Raw genomic sequence first — 22,902 nt, 5'->3', positions numbered from 1 at the left:
TGGCGACGGCGAAACTCGGCGCCACGCGGTTAGTAATGCTTTGCCTTGAAAAACAAGGCGTTTGTCGACTAACGGCTACGTCTTCCAATTAGTTCACAAACAGCTGCTGTGCCCTTTCGGACCCTAGTTCAAATGACAGAGCAGGAGAAATTTCTTTTCGTATTCAAAGCTCACCTCACGAGGCCACACATACCACAGCTGCAAATCGGCTAACGTGCAAAAAATACTTCGCATTGTGAAATTCTTATAGAAGCTTCGCCAAGAAGTTGTCAAGTACGCCACGTAATGAAATGGTGTACGGTCAAATGAGATGCATTTCATTATGCGAATGGTTGTATGCGCAGCGCAATCCGCTAATATAGGCTGTCATTCCGAATGTGTATTCGCTTGTCCCTTTCTTGTCCTTTCTGGCATTGTCCGAGCCCGTGAAAGCCACGCATGGTATAACGTCGAAACGGGAATGGGGACACCGAACTCTTACGCCAAGACAGCTCTCACAATATTAATTACGCAACTCTTGGAGACGGGGACTGCAGCTGCGGCTTACATACATGCATACATACAATATAAATACATACCGTGTGCAAACACGCTTTCGGTCGCACCCGATCGAGCCAAAAGCAAGCGCACAGAGCCATGCCAGCGTCCATAAACAGCATCACTAACGTATTCGGAAAATTAAAAGCGCAGACTACGTAATTCCGGAGGATGCAGCACGAATGCAACGCGGGCATCGGGTTAGACGCGCCAGTGCCCACGTTTAATCTAGGTGGCGCGCCCGGCGGAGATATTCGCCGTACGCCTACGCGCGCCCTTGCGGGCCCTCTTGGCAGCATCAACGGTTCCGGAGCTCGCTGTTTTCCTGACGCAACGGCTATTACTGAAAGTGCGTCTTCGTAACGTACTTCTGTTTCTTTCTGTGTGCACAATCTCATTTCCTTCTCGCCACGAGTCCCGGCGGAAGTTTTTTGCTCCTTCTACCGATGCGCATGCCTTGGGCCCCCCACGTATACACGAAGGACACTTATAGCAGACGACGAAATGAGAAGCAGGCGAGGCCTTTCGCAGACCAAGTGCCAAGCCGAAAATGTCGGATGGTTATTCCCGACACGCTCGCTGATATTCTTTCGGGGATCGTCTCCTAATTAAGGTACGGCGATGCGCGGACGTCTTCGCTTGACGTGCGTGGGAGTACCGAGTGAATGCGCGCTTGCACGTATCATTTGCGAGGCTTAATATTCTCAGTGGGGTAAGTATACTTGAAGTAGTAACTTAGCGCGAATAAAAACACGGAGACAAGAAAGACGGACAAGGATAAGTATACGGATAAGGATAAGTATACGTACGCGTGAGATACATACATACATAGATAATACATGCATACATAGATAATACATACATACATACATACATACATACATACATACATACATACATACATACATACATACATACATACATACATACATACATACATACATACATACATACATACATACATACATACATACATACGCACACATGTGACCACAGACCTTTTACGGCGTGCAGTTTACGGCGTGCCAGGCCGAAGATGACTTGCAGCTACAATACAGAGTTACCGTCACCGCTGAAGCGAAATATCACACGATGTTGAACTTCGAAAAAACATGCAAGCGAGCGTTACGTTCTCCCCACGCAAGCGCGGCTCGCATACTCGAGCAATTTCACTTTGCGAAGCAGCGAAGTCGAACGTGGAATAATATATAGGCTGCCACCGCGAGCTTTCTTCTTTTCTTTTTCTGCGCCGGGAATCGCGCAAACAGCAGGCGAGCGATCGCTCGGTCATTTGGAACATTTTTGGCCACGCATACGCGAATGCACATTAATCTGCTGCGTGAGCAATCAGAAAACAATTTATAAATTATCTGATCAGAGCTGACATCAAGGGTTACGCGATGAGAACAAACCACCGTCGTGGAAGCAGGTTGCAAGCCGGCATTTTCTGCGTGCGCACACGGGCCCATTTTCCAACGAAGTTGTTGCACATGTAGTGAACGAACACAGCAGGTGCACAACCATAATGTTGCCACAAATCTACCGCTGCAAACGCTAGAGTATAGAAAGTAATAAGTAAACATCAGGCTGTCACCATTCATCGCCTTCGGCAGGTAAGCTTTGTAGCAGTTGGGGTCGGGCATGTCAAAAGGTGTAGCTGGCCCATGCCGTCGTCCGACTCATCCATGCTAAGGACGTTGTTGAAAGGAGGAACATGTTCTCATCGAGAACGAGCAGTACGGGGTTTATTTGCAATATCTAAATGAAGAGTGGAGAACGGGACAGCTCGTCAGTCTAGCATGACTGAAAACGAAGCACACTGAGGAGCCGAAATATTCCCTTAAACTCCCACTGTCCTCTCTAGATCCCTAGGCCAGGGAAAACTGACCCCCCCCCCCCCCCTCGTCTACTCGGAGCGTGAAAGTCGTCGAAGCACCCGCGTTTAGGCCGACGGTTCCCACACTCACTCCCGCACCTTTCTTCACTCAACCCACAGGAAGGAGGGGAGCTTCGTAGACGGAGATTGCCACGCTTGACTCAAGCTGGCATGTCTCGGTTCCTAGAATGACACCGCAGTTAGTAGGAGCGTCTGTCAAAAGAGAGTGGCGGTTACCGGAGTCCGTGAGGAAACGCCTTAGAACACCCTTCTGCAGAAATTTCTTGATCCCATTGGTCCTTGAAGGCGGCAGTGAACCAACAAACAATACTCAGTCCGCCAAACGTGCCTCGCCTTGCTGGCACCGCAAGTCTTTCCGAGGAGGACGCATTGTTACCTTCACGAAATGATTCGTCACTGCGGGGCAGGAGAGGCTAGAGGGTAGCTACCCCCTCTGGCCGATAGTAACAGCTTGCACAGTATTAGGATTACAGCGCAGGCAGAATGGATAAATGAAAGGTATATTTGCACTACCTCTTCAGCTTTGGCCACAGGCTCGTGGAGTCTACCCACTCATGTCTCACCGTGGTGACCGAAATAGCGGCTGTGTGAACCGTGTAGGGGCCGCCGCGACCAACTTTTATACACACGAGCAAACGTCGATCAGAAAATGCTCAATGGCGGGCGCTGTCACGTGGACAAATATGACAGCGCCCATGTATAGTCCCGTAAAAGGTCTGAACAGCGTCCGTTCAATATTTAAAGCGTTTTAGATATCATCACCGACAACAATACGACTACAACGCAAATTTTAGCGTTAGCCTCTAGTTGGTGGGAATTTTTCGTGGCGTCGTCCTCAGAAGGGTGATGGTTTCGGCTAGTTGGTTTTCCATTTTAGATTGTGTGGTACAGCGCGAATCAGGGACAAGGGACGCAAGAAAAACGAGGACAAGTGCTTGTCCTCGATTTTCTTGCGTCCCTTGTCCCTGATTGGCCCTGTACCACACAGTCGTCCTCACGCTTTCTTTTTTTGAAAAGTTCACACATTCTTTGGTATGACGCATACAACACACAGCACAGCATTGGTTTCAATAAAGAACAAACAGAAAACAAGCATCCAAACTACATTATCGATGAGGAGGCACTCCTGCTAAGAATGCGAAACACGTAGCGCTCCCCACATACATATCCCTCTATATATTACTGTTACGCACGCTGCCGCGGCGACGGCAGCTTGCGACGTGGGGTGTGACGTCACTACTCTTTCATATGCAAAAGAACCAGCCTAGCAACTGATTTCATTGTTGTTGCAGCACCGCTATGGGTATAGTCAACGCATAGTTAGGAATCCCGAGGAGCAGTGTCAATACGAGGAGCAGCCATGGGGGAAAAGAAACGACAATACGACCGGCGACCTCGTGGCGCCGCTAGTCGTATTGGCGTGGAACTCCACAATAGGAGAAGTCCGCCCGTCCACCTTGTCCTGCGAAGGAATGATGCGCCGGAGGAGGAACTGAGCAATAAAGGATTGCGTACCCCCCTCAGCAGTTGCAGTGGTGGTTTTCACCAACTTCGCTGGTCATCCGCTTTCGCAGGGCCGGGATGGCGAGACTATTCTTTTTTTAAACGAGCATAATGCAGTGAACAAGACGCACGCTAGGGAGACTGCTGTAGCTTGCGCGTACCAAGGCCCATTTGATAACCTAATGTGCGCTCATATAAGGCTCATTCAACGAAGAGGCAAGAATTGAGTTCTGGGGTTTTGCGTGCCAAAACCACGATTCAATTATGAGGCGCGCCGTAGTGGGGATCTCCGGATTATTTTTGACCACCAGGGGATCTTTAACGTGCCCCCAATGCAAGCGACACGGCCATTTTAGCATTTCGCCCCCATCAAAATGCGGCCGCCGCGGCCGGGATTCGATACCGCGACCTCGTGCTTAGCAGCGCAACGCCATGGCCGCTAAGCCGCGGCCGGGTAAAAGACGCAAGAACAGCCACGATTACTGGAAATTTGTTTCTTCGCCCATCCGTACTTTTTAGATATATTTATTATTGTTCATCCAGAAATACTGTTCCATAAAATGAACCAGGTTACTTGCATTTCATTTATCTATTATTATGTTCGTGCTTTTTCTTTTTTTGAAGTTCGTCTCTCTAATCCCTTTATGAAATCCCTCCGACTCTCGGCGAATGCCGTTGTGTGGGTAAGTGCCACTGCCTTTAACGTTATCATCATCATTGCCATCACGTTCAACGACGCATTAAGCAAGGCTTATCTTTGGCGCCAGACAGTGACGGCGACAAAGAAGGCAGCTAAGCCAAGCGTGCTCGCAACGTGAATACGATAAACGCGACAAATAATTTTGGACAATGATGCACGTACAGATCGGCCATAAGATGCAGCTCACTTTTCCCTGGGTTCTTTTTTAAAAGTCATTCTTCTGGATGCGAGAGGAGACGCGGCTTGAGGTTTTTCCCCAGCGCGACGCAAGTCGGAGTTTCATCTCTGCCAGCGCTAAAGAAAAGTGTGACCACCGGCGGCCGCCAGAGGTCGTCGTAATCGGAGTCTGCCGCTGACGACGAAGACATCTCGGAAACGCTCGTGTGTTTCTTAACTTCTTCAAGCATTATTTTTATCCCTTTCCACGTGACACTTTTACCAATTTCTTGCACTACCAACATCTTCCTAATACCATCCAAATCTTGGACAATCCCTCGCAGTGGGTACGCGCCATCGAATGAGGATATCCAATCCAATCCGATCCAACACCCGATCTATTTACACAGGTCGGGTTTGGTTCCCTCCCCCCTCTGTTCTTTTTGTGATGAGGAGGAGACGATACAGCACTTTCTTGTATCTTGTCGCCGCTTTACTGCGTTAAGAAAAAGATTGTTGGAGACACCTTTTCGAAGAATTGGCCTGGACTTGATAGAACCTGCAGTTCTTTCCTTCGGGGCGTCCACATTAGGATTCAGCCGCAGGGATGCATGCTTCGCTGCCCAAACATTCCTTACAGAATATAAACGAATGCCCTGCTAAATTCTTATTTTTTTGTTTTTACTTTTAAATTAATTGTTACTCATTCAACATGACCTTCCTGATTTTATTTTAACAGGTAATTCTACCCTATTCAATGCTATTCCCATAGATATTAGGAAATTTATGCTCTATATCAATTTGGAATAATCCAGCCATTTCTTTGCCAATCCCCCATCGTGGGTAGGAGCCACACGTGTCACAGGCTAAAACACCAACAACAACACCCGTATCCTCCTTGTTGGATCATCGATACTCGACAAGACGCCTTGGAGCCCATAGCTAGCGCATGCAACGTGGGCCTTGAGCCTTGGGCTCTAATCGACGGCGTTGGACCTATCGCATGTACAGAAGAACCACGTTCTGCGACCCTCCTGTAGAGAAAAAGAGTTCAGTGTTGGGTGATGCTTGCCATATTTGCCGCATTCCATAATGATGATGGTATCAGATGTTTCAGGGCGCAATTGCTAAAATGTTGCCTTACGATGTCGATATAGCGAGTCTTATTCTTCAATTGCTGCGATGTGATGATGAGAGATGTACAATATGGCTTCACAAGGCAACGTTCTACTTGACCTCGCCTGCAGTATACAGGATCGTGAACAATCTCTGACCCTTAAATTAAGCACTGACCCTTAAATTAAGCATTAGAACGGTCGAACTTTCTTTTTACATCGCGTCACAAGTAAATATGAAGTCCACCTTTTTCATGTCCTCAATCTTCCTTTTCTTTTTTTGCCGACGTCTCTCTCCCATAGGGGCTTTCAGTTCTTCATCCCCTTCCCCGTGCAGAGTAGCATGTAGAGGAAGTAGAGGAATATACACACGCTGACAGAAATGAATGAATGAATGAATGAATGACTCATTTATTTTAAAGAATGATGGCTCATAAGTGTAAGTGTGGAAGGATTGTAGAAACAAAAAATAAAGAACGTGAAATCATTCTGTCAGTGCCGTTTTTTTTTGCAAATTCGTAGAGGGCCAGGAGCCGATCCCGCCTCTGAACCTGCTGATTAATGCACTTCTCCAGTGTTGGCGCAGCGGCTGCGTACCTCTGTAGAGAACTCTGGAGAGCACTGTTGAAAGCAGGGCAGTCCCATAACAAATCGCGTATACTTGGCATAAAAAACTCTCTCTCTCTCTCTCTCTGTACGAAGCAAAGTGTCCCTTTCAGCTGCCAAGGGCAGACACGCAGTTCGCCCCACGATATTCAGCGATAACTTATGACCCATAACAGTGACTAAGTTGGGTTGGTTACATTGTCGTGTTCACGCGTACGACCTTTCCAACCGTAGGTGCTTGGCGCGCCTTGTTTGCATCTCGACGTATGAAACATTGCGCGGCTTGCCCGCACGGTTGTAGGCTGGCCGGCGGGGCACCGTCAGCTGCACCATACGGAGGCGGCCTGAAGACGCTCGACGCCCACACCACATCCACGGCACTGCGCTAGTTGGCATTGCAGGGACCGGTCTCCACTACTTATCCGCGATTGTTCAAAATTTTGAATATTGATTTAATAGTGCTTGTTATTCGAGTCCAACTTGATTCCGGGATTTTTTTAAAAGGAAAGGTAACCTAGCATTGGCCAGGTTACGTCATCAGTCGAACCTAATTGTCGATAACTTCAAGTTCCTTTTCGAACGAAAAAGTATTCCCCATGCTTCAAAAGGGGCGAAGTTGATTTAAATAGCTCCAAGGGAATAAATAAGACACCGACAATTCGTTTAAGTTCACTGCCGACCGCAGATCAATGCTTGCTTGCAAAAAAAAAAAAAAAAAGATGAGCGACTTCACTGTTAACATTCTTGGTTGGACTGCAGTGCTTTCAATCATTTCTTTAAAGCGAACGGCGATCGATTGTCGGCCACGGTGAAGGGGACAACAGAGTTTCAGTTAGCCATCGTTAAGCAGTTGTTGTCACTTGTACTTTCAATCTAAGGAACAGAGCTGCTGATATCGACTTTGTAGCTGGTATAGTCTGGTTTCGTCTTTTCTCGTCGGCACCGGACAGCAAGGCCTGCTGCGCTTTTGCTTTCTTCAGTACGTGATTTTACCAGCACGCGATTTTCGATTGTTGGTAGGCGACTGTATAAAGAAAATGTAGGTCACTCGTACGACGTGCTAATTTTTTCTTCTTTAGTTCAAGGCACACGTGGGACGGTGAGTGCACGTCATGTGGTGATTGAAGCTTCTCAAGCTTCCAGTTTTTATGTAGTCCTATTCTTCAAGCTGATGATGAGGATGAAATAAAATTGATTCCAGCCCAAGAGGGCCAATCGCCCACTGTGAATATGTTTCACGGCCACTCACAACAACAACAACAACAACAACAACAACAACAACAACAACAACAACAACAACAACAACAACAACAACAACAACAACAACAACAACAACAACAACAACAACAACAACAACAACAACAACAACAACAACAACAATAATAATAATAACAACAATAATAACAACAACAATAACAACAATAACAAAGGCACCGAGACCTTTGCTCAAATGTTTCCTGGACTCAGGCTTCCTGGCCCAGTACATTCTTGATGTGCTGTGCCAGGAGCATGCACTGTAGTTTCTTCGAAGGTTCCAGGGGGACTGGCGCACACCTCCTTCGCGGCTGCCGAGACGTTGATGAATGGCAATGCTGGCAATACGGGGTCTCTGGAAATGGAGGCAGCGGGACACGGCCAATCGTTGTGTATTCGAGGGGCATGCTCCGCCCTGCATGTGGGTCAGTTTATTGGCTATCTGTTAACGTAACGGTATAGCTGACTGTAAGTAAGGTGTTTCTTTGTGCTCGCCCCACAAATGCAGCTTACCGCTTTAAACGCCTGTATGACGGTGTGCGGAGAAGATTTGACGGGGCTCTGCGCGACTTGATATTTTGCAACTCTCTGCTTTGTCAAGCAGGATTGAGCGCTTGTGCTGCGAACACCTTTTGCGTGCTTTCCTTCTTTTTCGAAAAATAAATAATTTTAGCAGTCTCGCTTCACTGGGGTTGACAGCCATAACCAACTGATCCAAACTGCCAAGTCACCAGCCGTGTCACACGACCTAGTGGCTATAAGGCTACTTGCTGCTAAGCGCGAGGTATAGGGCTCGAATCCGCGTTCGGATGGGAGTGGAACGGGTAAAAAACGCTCTCGTGTCAAGTTTTACGTGCACATTTGATGTACGTGTGGCCAAATTGGTCTGAATATACTGCCACCGCGGCATCTCTCATATCCAATGTGCTACTCTGGCTCGTTAATCCCCGTAAATCAGTCAATTTTAGTTGTCTTGTATATATACTTCACTTACGAAGACGTAGTTTGCGGACTTCCTCTACATGCAGAAGTCCTTCGAGAACGGGAGACAAAACGCGTATTACAAGCACTCGCATTTGCTTGCGTTCATGGAGACGCGAGGGCTCAAGCTCCCCGTATTTCCAATGATTCAGCGCCTGTCCCGATGACGTACAGGCTGACGTCATCGCACGAGCGCGTACACGACCCTGTTTACGGGCAAACGCGATGAAAAATGCGCGTCGCATGTCTGGACGTCGCGAAAAGAGAATACGAGAAGTACGCGTTGTCCCGAACACGGGACCTTTCTCGGAATGACGCTCAAGGTCAGGATAGAGCATCCAGTGATGGACGGGATACTCGGTCCAATCTAAAAGTGGTGGTTTCACTGGCGAAGTGTATCTATACAGCCAAAGATAAACAGAAAATCAACAAATTGGGCCAAGGACGGCAATGTGACGCGTAACTACGAATAATGCGTGAGGAGAAGTAGGGTGCAGTCTCACTCCCGTCTTGGACTTTGCGTTAGAAAGTAGCCGAGGAGAGATGCGAAAAAAAGAAAGAAAGAAAAGAATCTCCCTCTTCCATCTGCAGTAGCTTGAGATTCAAGGTCCCGGGGGAAAAATATAGGAAGAGCAATCCACAAAGCGTCAGGCCAGATAAAGCACCCACGCAGAGCAACGTAATATCTTATCTAGCGAACGCAGGACCACAAAGTGGGAGTTGAATGAATGCAAATCGACCACAAGAGCCGGAAAGCATCCACTCTTTCTTTGCAGTTCTTATTACTTCCTGCTATTGAATACGAAAACGGGGCGCATCGCCTAGCAACGCCTACTTGTCTTGACAACCGAAGAGGAAGAGAAATAATAGATACAGAGTAGGGAGAAAAAGAAAGAAATCTAACTAGAATGAGCAAAGTAAGGAAAAGAACGCAGTATCTGCTCTGCAAAATCTGAGATGGGAAATTTTTTTTTTCTAAAGAACCAACGCGAGTTGAAAATAGCATTCTGGAAGCACTTTCCTTCCAACGTTATGTTTCTCTATAGCGCAGGCGAATGAATGCAAGACATCCCGCAACTCTCCGAGTCTCCATCGCACTCGCGTAATAATCTAAGCCTTAAACGTGTCAAAAATAAAAGAATGACATGGAATGTAAAACTAGATACAATACGGCCTAAAAGAAAGGACGCAAATGTAACGGCGACCCAGTGGTACTTGGGCGCAACCTTGCTTCAATATTTCCAGCAACCGCCTCCCTAGGGAATAAGGAAACGAGGAGAATCTTCGGATCCCAACTCTGCCATGCCCCGTGACGGGGTGGGATCGGAGAGCGAAATGCGGGAACCGAAGTGGCCAACGTAAATTTGCTTGTCCGTTAGCGTCGACAACGGCAAAAAGCGCTTTGAGGGACGCGCACTTATTCGGAAGGGCACTCAAGAATTAGGGAGCGTCGTCGGCGTTACGGACGTTGTTGTTGCCGTCGTGTCCGTCGAGCATCTCTTCGTGGGCAGCATGTCCTTGTGCGCGCGTTCCTTTTACTTTATGCGCCGCCTTCCTCGGGCCAGTCGCAAAGGGAGTGCGTACTATACACGCGGCGCGATGCATTTCGATGATTGAGGAAATCCAAGTCAGTCTCTCGTCATGGCCGCTCCGAAAGTTATTTACGGCTGGCTTTGTTTCCCTTATCGGCGAACTCCACTGCTACGAAAGTTCTGCGCGAACTTCGTGCGGAATCGAGGACTTGTCCGTTGTTGCGGCATCAACAAACATGGTTCATACATACCCACGAGGGAGGGACCGGCCACGCAGAAATGGATGATAACCACATGCTTCGAGAAAGACAGAGACAAGGAATCAGAAAGGGGAATTCATTGAGTCAGGCGATGACAGTAGAATGTGATTTGACGCAGATCGCGGACAAAATCCCCACCACGACAGGCACCCGCTAGCATTGCAACGTTGAGGCCGATTTAGTGAACTTAAGGGCCACTGCTATGAGGAACCTGCAGTTGACGACGAATTGGCATACACTAAACGAAAAATAAATGGATGGACAATTTGTAAGGATGGCTCAACGCCTATATAGGGAAGCGGGTGAAGGAGTATTAAAAATGAATAAATAAAAGGGGACACACTAAGACGATAGGAGGCGGCACCGGTCATGCTGTCTCATATTATATTTGAGGTCGATAATTTATCTCTCATACGCCCGTATAGGGAATACATTGCCCTCTTCATTCAAATGCCTATAACGCTTATGGGAATGGACGCTTGTGTACTGTATTACAAGGAAATCTAGTGTTATCTTTCAGCAAAATAATTCAGTTAAAGAAACGGTTAATTACATTAGAATCAGTCAGGGATGCAGCTTTTGGTGATCGCGAAACCATTCATTCCTTGCACGCCTCCGGGCTCGTCCATCTCAACAGGGATCACAAGTCGTCAATACCTAAGACATATATTTTCAGAAAAGGAAGAGCTCCCTATTCAGTACCTACTTCCAGGCATCGTCTATCGTACTAAGCTTCTTCAAACCCTGCCTTTAGCTTGCAAGTGATGTTATCGAACGCTGAACATCTTACCCCCTCTCCACCCCGTACCTCTGCCACAGCGCGTTGGCAAAGAGCCGAAAAATCGCAAAGTGTGCTCGCTGCACTTTCGTCCAGAGGATTACGAGTTCAACGACGACTTACTGAAGTCGTGTGGAGTGCCTTTCAAAACAAAGGTTTCCCGTAGCGCTGTTCCGTCGGTCTTGCCTGCATTCTCCGAAGCGCAAGAACAACTCGACATGTTAGTTTTAAAGGGTTAGTGCAGTGACGTCACGTGCGGGTGTTGTCGGTGGTGGTTGCTTATAAAGGGAGAGACTTCAGAGGTAATGAGCGCTGCCGCCTGACGTCTGTGAGCGTCGTTCCCAAGAAGAGGGGACAAGAGTGGGAGAGGGGGAAGGCGGGGAGAAAAAAAAAAGAGAAAGAAAGCCGGGGGCGACACGAAGAGGAAAAAAATAATAAAAGGAAAAAGAACAAGAAAAGAAATGGAAGGGCGCGTGGGAGGGCGTTGGGAAAGTGAGAGGTTAGGGAGCATTCAGAGGTGTCATTGGCGGAATGATTCTGTGGTATTAGAAGAGCTGGTCCGGCGGTCAGTGCACTGACCGCACTAACGCACTGACGCACTGACCGCCTGACCGGCTCTTCTAATGCCACAAGAACATGACGCTAATGACACCTCTGAATGCTCCCTAACTTCTCGCTTCCCCAAGCACTCCCATGCCTTCCTTCTTTGTTTTTTTTGTTCTTTCTTCTTTTAATATTTTTTTTCCTCTTGGTGCCCCGCGGCTTATTTTTTTCTTTTCTCCCCGCCTTCCCACTCTCCCGCTCTTGGCCCCTCTTCTTGGGAACGACGCTGACAGACGTCAGGCGACAGCGCTCATTACCTCTGAAGTCTCTCCCTTTGTAACCAACTACCACCGACAATACCCAAACGTGACGTCACTGCCCTAACCCTTTAAAACTAACATGCCGAGGATGACGAGGCCGCCTTTGACAAAGATAGGTCCTCCTATCGAAACGTTCGCCAGCCTTTCTGAGGCACCTTATCCCTGTTTACAAACTTTATACCACATGTGTGCTATTCCATCTGTCAGCCCCTTTCTTGATTTTAAACGAAGGAAAAGAAAGACAAAGCCACGGCTGTCCCGGCGCGCGCGCTCCCAGTGGATCGCGCTCCCTCGAACGGGGCGCGGATGTCCGGCTTCGACCAGGCTGTGAGCCGACGGCCTCGACGACGAACTCGGGCTTAGCCTCGAGCAGCGGACCCTCCGCCAGCGCCGCGGCCCCGCCCGCCAGTACCAGGGAGCGCGTGGGTTCGCGTCTCCCCGGCGGAGCTTGGGCTCGCCGAGCCCAGACACCCGTCGGCGGCCGTCTGCTCCTCCTCCACTCGAAGGAACAGTTGCTCTTCACACTCGGAAGGTAGGTGGGCCGAATGTGCGATTCGGGCGTCCGTAAATCTTGTTGACAAACGATTTACGGGGTACCAACGCTACTTCAGGGCTACAAGCGCGTTTACACGAACGGGACGGCTACGTATCACATTTCCCGTAGCGCATCACGATAATAGCTATGCGACGGCGGTTATACGTGATGTAACGCTTATCGTTTCAAACACGCCGGCACGTGGTTATGGCATGCGCGTTTCGCGGTTGTGTGAAGGAGAGCACACGCCAGCAGTCGTCTCATTTGTTGTCTCCCTCTCCCTCGATGCGATACGCAAGCGTTTACATGCACCGCGTGAATCGACTTGGCCGTCTCGATCTACCCTCTTGGCGCACTAATGGGATTGCCTCTTCGCTAGCGCATTAGCGCCGCATACACGGACGCGATGCTCTAGAAATGCGATGTGCCACTTGTCGCATTCATGTAAACGCGGCTTTACATGTAAACATGCCGCGTTTACACGAATGCGACATGCATATGGGCTTAGGCGTAAATTCAGCTACCTGTATGATATTTCATTGCTGAATGGACCCGTGTACGTGAGAGTCATTTTAATTCTGAACGTGCCGCTGTACGACCTCCGAAGCCTGGTATCCCGATCGCGACTTTGTCCTCATCAAAAGCCATAACTGCTGCACCTGACTGAAGGTTTCTTTTCAACTTGTAGCCTGTGTACGGCCCCAGGGGTATTTAAGGCTGCCTCATTTTCAGTTTTACGCAGTGTAGAATTATCTCGATGCGCTGCTGTAGCTATGATCAGTTTCTGACAGCCCGTTTCCTGGCCGCGCTGGGGCGCTCAAAATCAGTACAGTGCGCAAGTTTTTCAAGCTTTCTGTGTGTGGTTTTCATTAGCGGCGACAGTTGAGATATTACGCTTAGCTTGCTTAGCGTTTATGTCGCTCTCTAATACCTGGCGCAAAAAAAAAAAAAGAGAACGATTGTACACGATCATCATGGCTAAGTGGTTGTACTTTTTTTGTTTCCAATATGGTAATGTCCACCGTCATATGAATGAAATTGCAGAAGATGATGCTTAACTGAACAGTGCCTAACCCTCCAAGTACCCTCCCACCTACATAGAAAGCAAACTTCCATCGAGTTAACGAACCTGGTCAAGATACGCTGGCGTTCCAGTAAGGTGCACCCATCGTTGGTGAAAACTAGGAGATGTCGAGCAATAGGTCAAACGCAACGCCGTCAAAAAACGACAGCCCACCTACTGAACCTACTGCTTCCTGGCTTAATCATACTCACATTGCTCGGGCGAAACCCTTGTTTCGTTTCGCAGGGCCCGCCGTCGTCCTCGGTGGTTCGGTGAGGCGGCTCCAACATGGCCGACGAAGGACCGATAGCAGTGGAGACGACACCGGCCCCGCCGCCGCCCGAAGAGGGTAAGAAGGCTGCCACTATAGCGGCGATCACACACCTGCGGGCGATCAACCACCCCCGCATAGGGCGGAGATAGAACCGAGCGGGGAGAGTGAGTGCCAGCGTACCGTTTGTTCTCGGCGTAGCGAGGAATTTTTTTAAGGAACGAGTTGGAGGTGAGGGGTACCCACTTGACCGATGATCGTTGGAAGAGGGGCTGGGCAGGCGTCTGCCTGGTACACAAAATCACTAATACATTTGTGTAGGAGCACGTGCCCGGTGTTCCCTGACCCCCCCCCCCCCCCCCCCCTTAAGCCTCTTCCCCATGGCTACGCCCCTGCTGTGGAGGAAAGAAAAGAAAAGGAGCTGGAATGACAAGCTGGGTTGATGCCTCAAGCATGACATTCGGCAGATAGGCTCGGCAAGACAAGTGCCTCTGACTGAGCCTTTCCCTCCCTTCGGGCCCTGTGTGCGCATTGACTGATGGGTAGTATGCCGTGCAAGTGGCCGGACCTTTCAAGGCGTTTTTTGGTTCGTGGTATAGCTCTTAGTGTCACCTGAGTGACAACCATCCCTCGCCACCCACCGAGCGCTTTGTTCTCCCCCCCCCCTCTACGTGTGCTAGGCGGCTAGAAATTACCGCTCGCCTAACATGATGACGAGCCCATTAACCATCAGCCTGTCATTTATATTTCTTTATGAATAGGATTCAAAATTGTCGCGTGACCCTCCCTCCAAGTATTTTTTTTTCTGTTTCATCCATGGTTATAGCATGTTATGCAGAAGATTAGTAAGCGTGCCCGGAAACGTCAGGTGACTGTGGAGGGGGATAATTCTGTCGCTACCTTCTGCCCGAACTCGCGCGGGTTGCCTAGGAAACGGAACAACGTCGCTTCGGGACACTTTTCACTGCGGCAGCGAGCAATCGCTCTGGACGGCGCTACGCAGGCTGAGACACCGCGTTCCCCTCTTACATCCGCCGAACCTCCTAACTGGCCGTTTGTCACCTCGCCCTTGCTTTCTCAGCGCCGCCTGTAGCGCGAAAGCGGTGAGCTAACTTCATATACTCAACGTGTGTACTTTTGGGAGATAATAGCCGAGGAGAATGCACGCTGCGGTCGTAAAAACGTGAGCTGTTGATCCGCGTATCCAGCCTTGAGGTCGCCGCACTTAACTGTGGACTGCTACCAACTGGTGCTAGTGCCTAGACGTGTGCAAGATGTGCTAGTACCTAAGTGGCCTAGAAACACAACGGAAGCACTTGGAACGGCTACGTGGAGACATTGGACACGTCTGTAAATTTTCAGCGTGACAACACCGATGTAAACTTCTCCTTTACGACGAAGCCCTCGCGAAGTGAACAAAGTCTGTTGTCAATACAGCAGGGGCCTTGTGTATAAGGTGCCCCCCCCCCATGTTTTTCCCCTTGTCATTTTAAATAGAGTGGGCAATTTTCCAAAGACCGGCAATGGTGGCGGCGCATCGGTTATGCAGCTTGGTGGTCCGTGTGGCGGCCCCTCACATCATCATTGCTATAATAATGAACTGAATGGGACAAGTGAAAGACTGATCATGACTATAAATCATGACTGCGAAATGTGATCATGACTGCGAAATGATGGAAAAGATCGTAATGTTTTTCTCCAGGCTTGAAACCACGATACAAAAATGGGTATCAAAGAAGCACCCATAATTAAAAGCCTATACGGGAAAATTAATATGCAAAAACTAGACGTTAGAATGAAGAGGCGTGAGGGGGGGGTCACGGAAAACTGACAGGTTTCTTAGGACTGTTAGGAATGGCCTGCCGAGGTGGCAACGTGCAAGTTATTTCAGCCCGCTGCACGTGTTTCGATCCACCCGCGGAAGGGGCGCCCTTCAGAGAACCAGCGAGGACAGCGCTAACCAACCGTGAACTTCCTTTGGAGAACTTGACTACGGCGGCGTTAATCCACCATGCGCCTCGTTCGGAGAACAGGAGAAAGGCAGCTCTGGAATTTACAGGCGCCGGCTGGGGTCGGTCGTGACCACCTGGCTACGGGGACGCAGGGCAATGCACACCACGACGACTGCGCTGCAAAGGTCGTCTGCCCTCGGAGGGGGCACTGAAACCTGTGTGTGAGTGTGTGTGTGTAAACCGTCCCGCAGAGAGGCGGCTTGTTTACGATGCCGTCGAACGTTTTGAGTCACCTAGGGATCTAGGGAACACGAAGTGGATATAAACAGCTGTTGTCGGTGGCTAGACTGTGCTCGTCAATGTACTCGTGAGCTGTGTGCTCGTTTGCTGTATGCTTTGTCTTGCGGGCTCCATTTGGGAGTCACGCTAGACTGTAAATGTATCTCTTGTTTAAAATGTAGATACTGTAAATAAATCCTGCTCGCCTAGTCCTGTCGCCCCAAGTTCCTCCGATCGTCCTACAAGCCCGACTCCAAATCTTACAGGACATAAGGGCACAAATTTCCTTTCTGGACACCTCCCCGATGCAGCGGGACATCTATCTATCTATCTATCTATCTATCTATCTATCTATCTATCTATCTATCTATCTATCTATCTATCTATCTATCTATCTATCTATCTATCTATCTATCTATCTATCTATCTATCTATCTATCTATCTATCTATCTATCTATCTATCTATCTATCTATCTATCTATCTATCTATCTATCTATCTATCTATCTATCTATCTATTTGTCTGTCTGTCTCTCTCTCTCTCTCCCCGGATGGCTTTACCTGTAGAGAACCGGGAAAAAAGGCTACAGATTTGGCCTTTTGTTTTTCTTGACTTTTACGGCCTTGGCTTTTGTATTATAGTTTACGTGTTGCCTATAACTTTCTTTTTATTCTTAGGAACTTGTTCACACATAGGCTTTTGTTTCGAAGGGAATCAACCGGTTGCAAGTTTGCGGTGCCTTCGTCTCTATAGCATAGTTCAAGTCTTGTCTGCCTCCCGTTATTTGTTATAATGTTCCTCAAGCTATCCCAAACCCTGCACGCTACATAATCTTACAATTTACCGTATGTTAAGGCGCTAGTAGTTAGTACCCCTTTAAAATGTATTTAGTATTCCATGTACGGCCCTGCCTATAGTAATTCGAGACGGGCACTACTACAAAGCGGCTACTTCAAGCGTACGGAGGGTATGGATCAGATCAGTTGACAATGCGGATTTTTCGAAACCTCGTTTAACAGGCCTGGTGAGTGGCGCCCAGAGCCCACAATTGGATGCGATGCAGATGCTCAGCAAAGTCCGGCAAGCCGACGGCATCCAGTACAGCTTTCCAGTGAGTATACGTGCTCCTCGAGTTTGTTGCCTTGTGTTGCCTGAGGCCGGACATTGGACGTAAATCGGTTGAACAATAGGCTGCGAGAGCAATTGCTTGACTCCTGTTTGACTCCATATGTGACAGTCGCTGTATTCCCAGTTTACACTGTCTGCCTAAAGGGACTGAAGGTACGCATGCTCCTGCACGCGCACGACTTGACGTCTAAGACTTGCTGCGCATTGTGATAGAAATGGAATTGAAAAAAAAAAAAACACGATTGTGTACCTAGTGTTAGGCGGACCTGAAAGAACCCGCAGTAGTCGACATTAATTCGCAACCCCACACTACAGCTCGTCGCTCATGACCAACGTGTTGCTTACGCACGCCAAGCCTCACAAATCGATCAGATTTTTTTTTTATATAGAGATAAGCGCTGCACAGAGCGTAGATAACAGCCGACTCATCTTTCCTTCCGCTGTCGAAACATCTACACCTCCAAGCTGGGGTGTCATTGCACCGAAATTCCGCTCCAATATTGCAGGTAACGCCCGACCACTTCCTCATACCGGCAAACATGACGGCCGACACGGAGGTCTACATCTTCGGACTGTTGGCACCACAGGCCGAGAGGTAAGGGTGGGGAAAGATAAACTTGGTTCAGGATAATGCCAAACCTTATTTTTTTCTTACAGGGAATACCTGTTAACGCCACATTGACTTAATTTTTATATCTCGAAAAGTGTGTGTGCGGGGGGGGGGGGGGGGGGGGGAGGGGCGTGGAGAGGGTACCACCGGCTTGCGGGTTGGGAACTTCACGACGAAACAAGTCGGCTTCACTCGTGAAACGCCGCACAGACGTGGTATATATCTAACTGCAAGATTACCTCCTAGATACACATACGTATGCAGTCATTTGTGCTACACTCTAAACAAGGTGACTTATAGTATATCAAATCTCATTAGAGGTTATTATTAGACGTGCACATTTCCACACTTCCACAATTCTGCATAGATATGAATAGAAGTCATATTTCAAGAATGTGTTGTTTATAGAAGTATACATTTTCCTCAGATAAGCGCTAGTAATTTAAGAGTATAAACGGTAATCTATAATAGAAGTGCGCATATTCACAATTTTGTTTACATACAAACTGAAGTTGCATTTCAAGGAACATGCCGTTTGCTATAAATATCCATTTATCTGAGATAATCGCTAGAAATCTAAAAGTACCACTTTAATTATGGCCATATTACCATTTAGTATACGTATGCACTACGCCTTCAAATTGAACGTAACGAATAAAGTGGAGTGTTACCTCTACACGTGAAATGGATCCAGAGTTTTTGTTTTTTATATATGTAATTCGAGTTGTTGAGCATTCGAAGTGCATTCATTAGCCTGAGGGTCTGATCTGTGGAATCGCATGCACAAAAAAATAGTTCAAATACATTGAATTCGCACATTATAGTGTGTCACAGTTATTGATGCTGTGTAAGTGCTTGATACGATAAACAGAGTGTAAAAAAAGTCATTGCTACAACGTGAACACTCCTGCCAAGTGCCATAAGCTGTCACGAGCTTGGATTTCGAAATTAATCATGTGCGCTAAATTATATGCGGAAAATTTCATTACACCTCAAAACACAGCTTTCAGACCATACTTAATTTAGGATGACAACTGCATAGATGCTTGTTGAATTATGTACGCATCAGCATTTTACAGATCTCAAAATTGCATAGCCTTCACTGAACACCCGGGTATGCTTGCCGAAGTTACTGTACCTAAAATGCAAAATCGTACGTAAATGCAAGTAATTCAAGATGCATTTACTGGAACCCAAAAGGTACACATTTCATTTTGTAGTGAACCTAGCGACATTACAAACGAAGTGGAACATTGTGCGACGCATATTTATGGACGAATTTATAATATTTATGGGGGGGGGGTGTACGTGCACAACTAATTTTAGTGGCCACCATCTCGGCTATGACGTCACACAAAGAGCCGTCATCGTGGATTTGGGAAACCGAAACTGTGGCGCCATTGCGTTCCATGACGTCATAATCACGTGGTTACACCTCTATCCGCCATATTGGACCGTTAGGTCATCATTGGCACCCGAATTTGGCCGCCATCTCCGATTTCAGATTCCGAAACTATGCCGCCATCTTTGATTGTGGCGTCATAATCACGTGGTTTCCATTCTAGGCGCCATATTGGATTATGACGTCATCATTGGCACCAGAATTTGGCCGCCATCTTGGATTTCAGTTTCCTAAACTATGCCGCCATCTCTGATTATGACGTCAAAATCACGTGGATTCATTTGTATCTGCCATATTGGATTACGACGTCATTATTGGCACCCGAATTTGGCCGCCATCTTGGATAATTGACGTCACAGTAACGAGACGCCACAAATCAACAATTGGGTTGCTATTAATTTACTATGGCGATCGCCATCTTGCATTTATTGATGACGTCATCAATTGGCGGCCATCTTGGATATACTAGTGACGTCAGCAATCGGGTTGCTGTATTGATTTACTATGGGGGCCGCCATCTTGGATTCCATGAAAATTTCACGCCGAAGGGAGGTGGTAACAGAACCAAAGAAATTGAGAAATGTGATGAGTAACAGCTAAGGCTCTTAAAATTCGAATAAAAGTTGTAGTGCTTTTTATTTAGCTACACCAAATTTGTAAAAATTGTCTGTGGCAGATAGCACAATTCTAGTCCGTGCTCTTAACTGCTCGATCAGGTGGTCATTACTTTTGCGAGAAATCAAAATACCTAAATAAGTAATTAACATATTTACATTAATTAGCTTTTTCATTATTAACCTTACGGCCACTGTTTCAATCTACGAATTATAGCCAGTCAGTTCGGAAGGCGTATTCACTTAGAACGAGTTCTCAGGACTGCACAAGTTTCTAGATATATATTAATTTTCAAAGTGTCCGACGAAATTCATTGGTCTTCCAGTTGCTTTTGTGCTTCAATCAATAAAACAGCCTTTTCTTTAAAAAAGTAACTCGAACGCCAATCCATTTCGTCGGACACTTCGAACATTAATATCTCGAAACTGGTACAGTCCTGAGAATTCGTTCCAAGTGAATACGCCTTGGGAACTCATCGGCTATAATTCGTAGATTGAAATAGCAGCCATAATGTCAATATTTAACAAGTTCAATAACGTAATTATGTTAACTATTTCATTAAGTATTTTGATTATTTCTGCTAGAAGTAATGGCAGTCTGATCGAGTAATTGTGATCAAGGATTAGAATTGTGCTATCTGCCACATGCAATCTTCAAAAATTTGGTGCAGCTAAAAGAAACACTCTTTATAAACGCTGACTAGGATGAAATAACTCGGGGAAATCCAAAATTGTATTAAAATCAACGCGGTTTCAAAAAAATTCTTTTTAGAACCTCCTTGAGTAAATTACACATCATCCTGCCATGACATTGATTGTAGGATCAAACAATGTCGGATCACCGAATCTCAGTCTGACAACTACGAAGTTATACTTAAGTATGACTGAAATCACGATTGAGACCCCAAAGGTCATTCAGTGCATATATATTTTCATAAAAAATTGGAGGACGCTTAAGCTTTGCTTTTAAGAGCGGAAACACTATAGCATTCAAAGATCCCTGACTGCTTCTGGCACTTCCCAGCAACTTCAGCTTATGTAACCGTGATGTTTACCGGGAAATGCTTGCGGCGAACGCCACGCACTAAGGCGAGCTTTCTGGTAGAGGCGCAGCCTCTTGCGTGGGCCGATCTTCTGTTATTGTTTCGCCTATTGTTATTTCAGTCCGAGAAGATTTAACATGAAATGCATGCGCGGCAGGTGTTTTGTTGGATGACATTTGTTCGTGAGCTGTCGTTCTCAAAATTTCGAGGAATAAGTTGAAAAGAATGTAAGACAAGGTATGGGCTACTTAGTGACAGAACAAGTCAATATTTTTCGCTCACGGGACACCAACGCCGGCTGCGGCTCGGACACCGGATTTCCTACGGCAGGGGGCCCTGAACGCTATCGCGTTAATACAGGATTTAAAAGGACCTTAAAAAGTATTTCTGCCACTTTAGTCTCCTTAAAAAGCTGCATTCACACTTGGCTCAATATTTAAAAGACGTACCTCGCTGCAAGAGCTGCACACTGTCTAGGGCCGATCCTGTTGTACAGGATCACCTGTACCAAATCTATCTTGAGCAGCACAACAATGGTACCACTATTACCGCCGGCACCATCAATACCAATATTACCGAGAGCGCACAGGATCGGCGCATCGCTACTGATAACGCCTGTATCAGCATTATCGCATGGGGTACCACCGGAAGCACCGTACCACCGGTAACAAATCTATATTCAGTATCGGAGCGCGCACCAAGGATACCGCCGGTAGCACTAGCACAAGAGTATAGGATCTATATTCGGGATGACTGACACACATATTTCCAGTCATTGTGGTGTGAACCTCTCTTCTTGTCTTTTGTGATTGTTTTTTTTTTCCCTTCAGCAATGTACCAACTGGCCCGGGTTTCAACCCTTCTGCAAAACACATCTTTAGACTGTGCTACTTTCGGAAGCGGCCCGTAAATTAGGCTGGAATCCACATATCCGATACCGAAAGGGGCTGTAACTCACCAAGCATGACATTACATCTAAAAATTAGTTTAATTTGCAGCATTGCATGCTACTAAATTTCAAGTGTGTAAAGTTATAGGCAATCGCACAACTGCAGAATAATGTATCACACGCATACCACTATATGTCAAGCCATGCTGCAAATGAATCTGTATAATGCAGCGCGAAGCGTGACACAGACCAACAAGGACCCCAAAGCCTTACGGAAAACCGACTATTCCAAACCATCACCCTTCTGAGATGCAAATGAATATCACGCGAGCTCACCAGCATCCCATATTTAAGAGAGAATTGCGAACAAATCATCGCTCCTGAAAGACGCCAGTACCGTGATGGTGACGAGCTTGGTAAATGCAGTCTAAGTGAATCAGGCCCCAATGCAGCGCCACTAAAGTCATCACAATACGTTGCCACAAGCTACATCTCCTCTGCTGGCGCACTAGGGTCCAATGACAAAGGCTAATTGGTGGCAAGGACAAACAGTGTACACCGCAGTTGGGGGCCCATTTGCCGTTCCCAATTCGGCTACACAATACTGAAGCTGGAATTTGCATAGGAAAAAGTTGTTCGAGAAAGTGTAACTCTAAAAATTGTTACTGTACAAATAAAAGTAGCAGTTTTGCTCGAAAGACGAAACATCGATTGCGATAGCAAATTAGTGGACATTTATGCGAAGTAAGGATAGTAGTTTTATAGGCCGTAAGACTTGTAAACATAGGCATACTAACTATAAATTAACAAGCATGCACAAGCAAACATGAACACATCTCACTCGTTGACCGCGGAAACTCGCTGCGACAACGCTGGAGTAAGGGAGCGTGGTAGCAGCAGCCAGCGAATTGACCTTCGTGCTGCGTCCAAGGA

At 47.2% G+C, this 22,902-nt stretch overlaps 1 protein-coding gene across 1 annotated transcript in view; it reads left to right on the top strand.

The window, feature by feature from the left end:
• The first annotated feature begins 12,423 nt into the window (after nt 1-12,423).
• The window catches only part of LOC126534282 (uncharacterized), a 52,108-nt gene continuing 41,629 nt past the window's right edge, over nt 12,424-22,902 (top strand). Inside the window, exons 1-4 of the mRNA XM_050181553.3 lie at nt 12,424-12,714; nt 14,027-14,129; nt 17,303-17,394; nt 17,918-18,006. Of these exons, the coding sequence (XP_050037510.2) occupies nt 14,069-14,129; nt 17,303-17,394; nt 17,918-18,006 (242 nt within the window). The 5' untranslated portion in view covers nt 12,424-12,714; nt 14,027-14,068. The remainder of the gene's footprint in view (nt 12,715-14,026; nt 14,130-17,302; nt 17,395-17,917; nt 18,007-22,902) is intronic.

Source organism: Dermacentor andersoni, chromosome 7 (genome assembly GCF_023375885.2).
Source record: "Dermacentor andersoni chromosome 7, qqDerAnde1_hic_scaffold, whole genome shotgun sequence".
Taxonomy (NCBI): domain Eukaryota; kingdom Metazoa; phylum Arthropoda; class Arachnida; order Ixodida; family Ixodidae; genus Dermacentor; species Dermacentor andersoni.
This window is presented reverse-complemented; position numbering and strand designations above follow the sequence as displayed.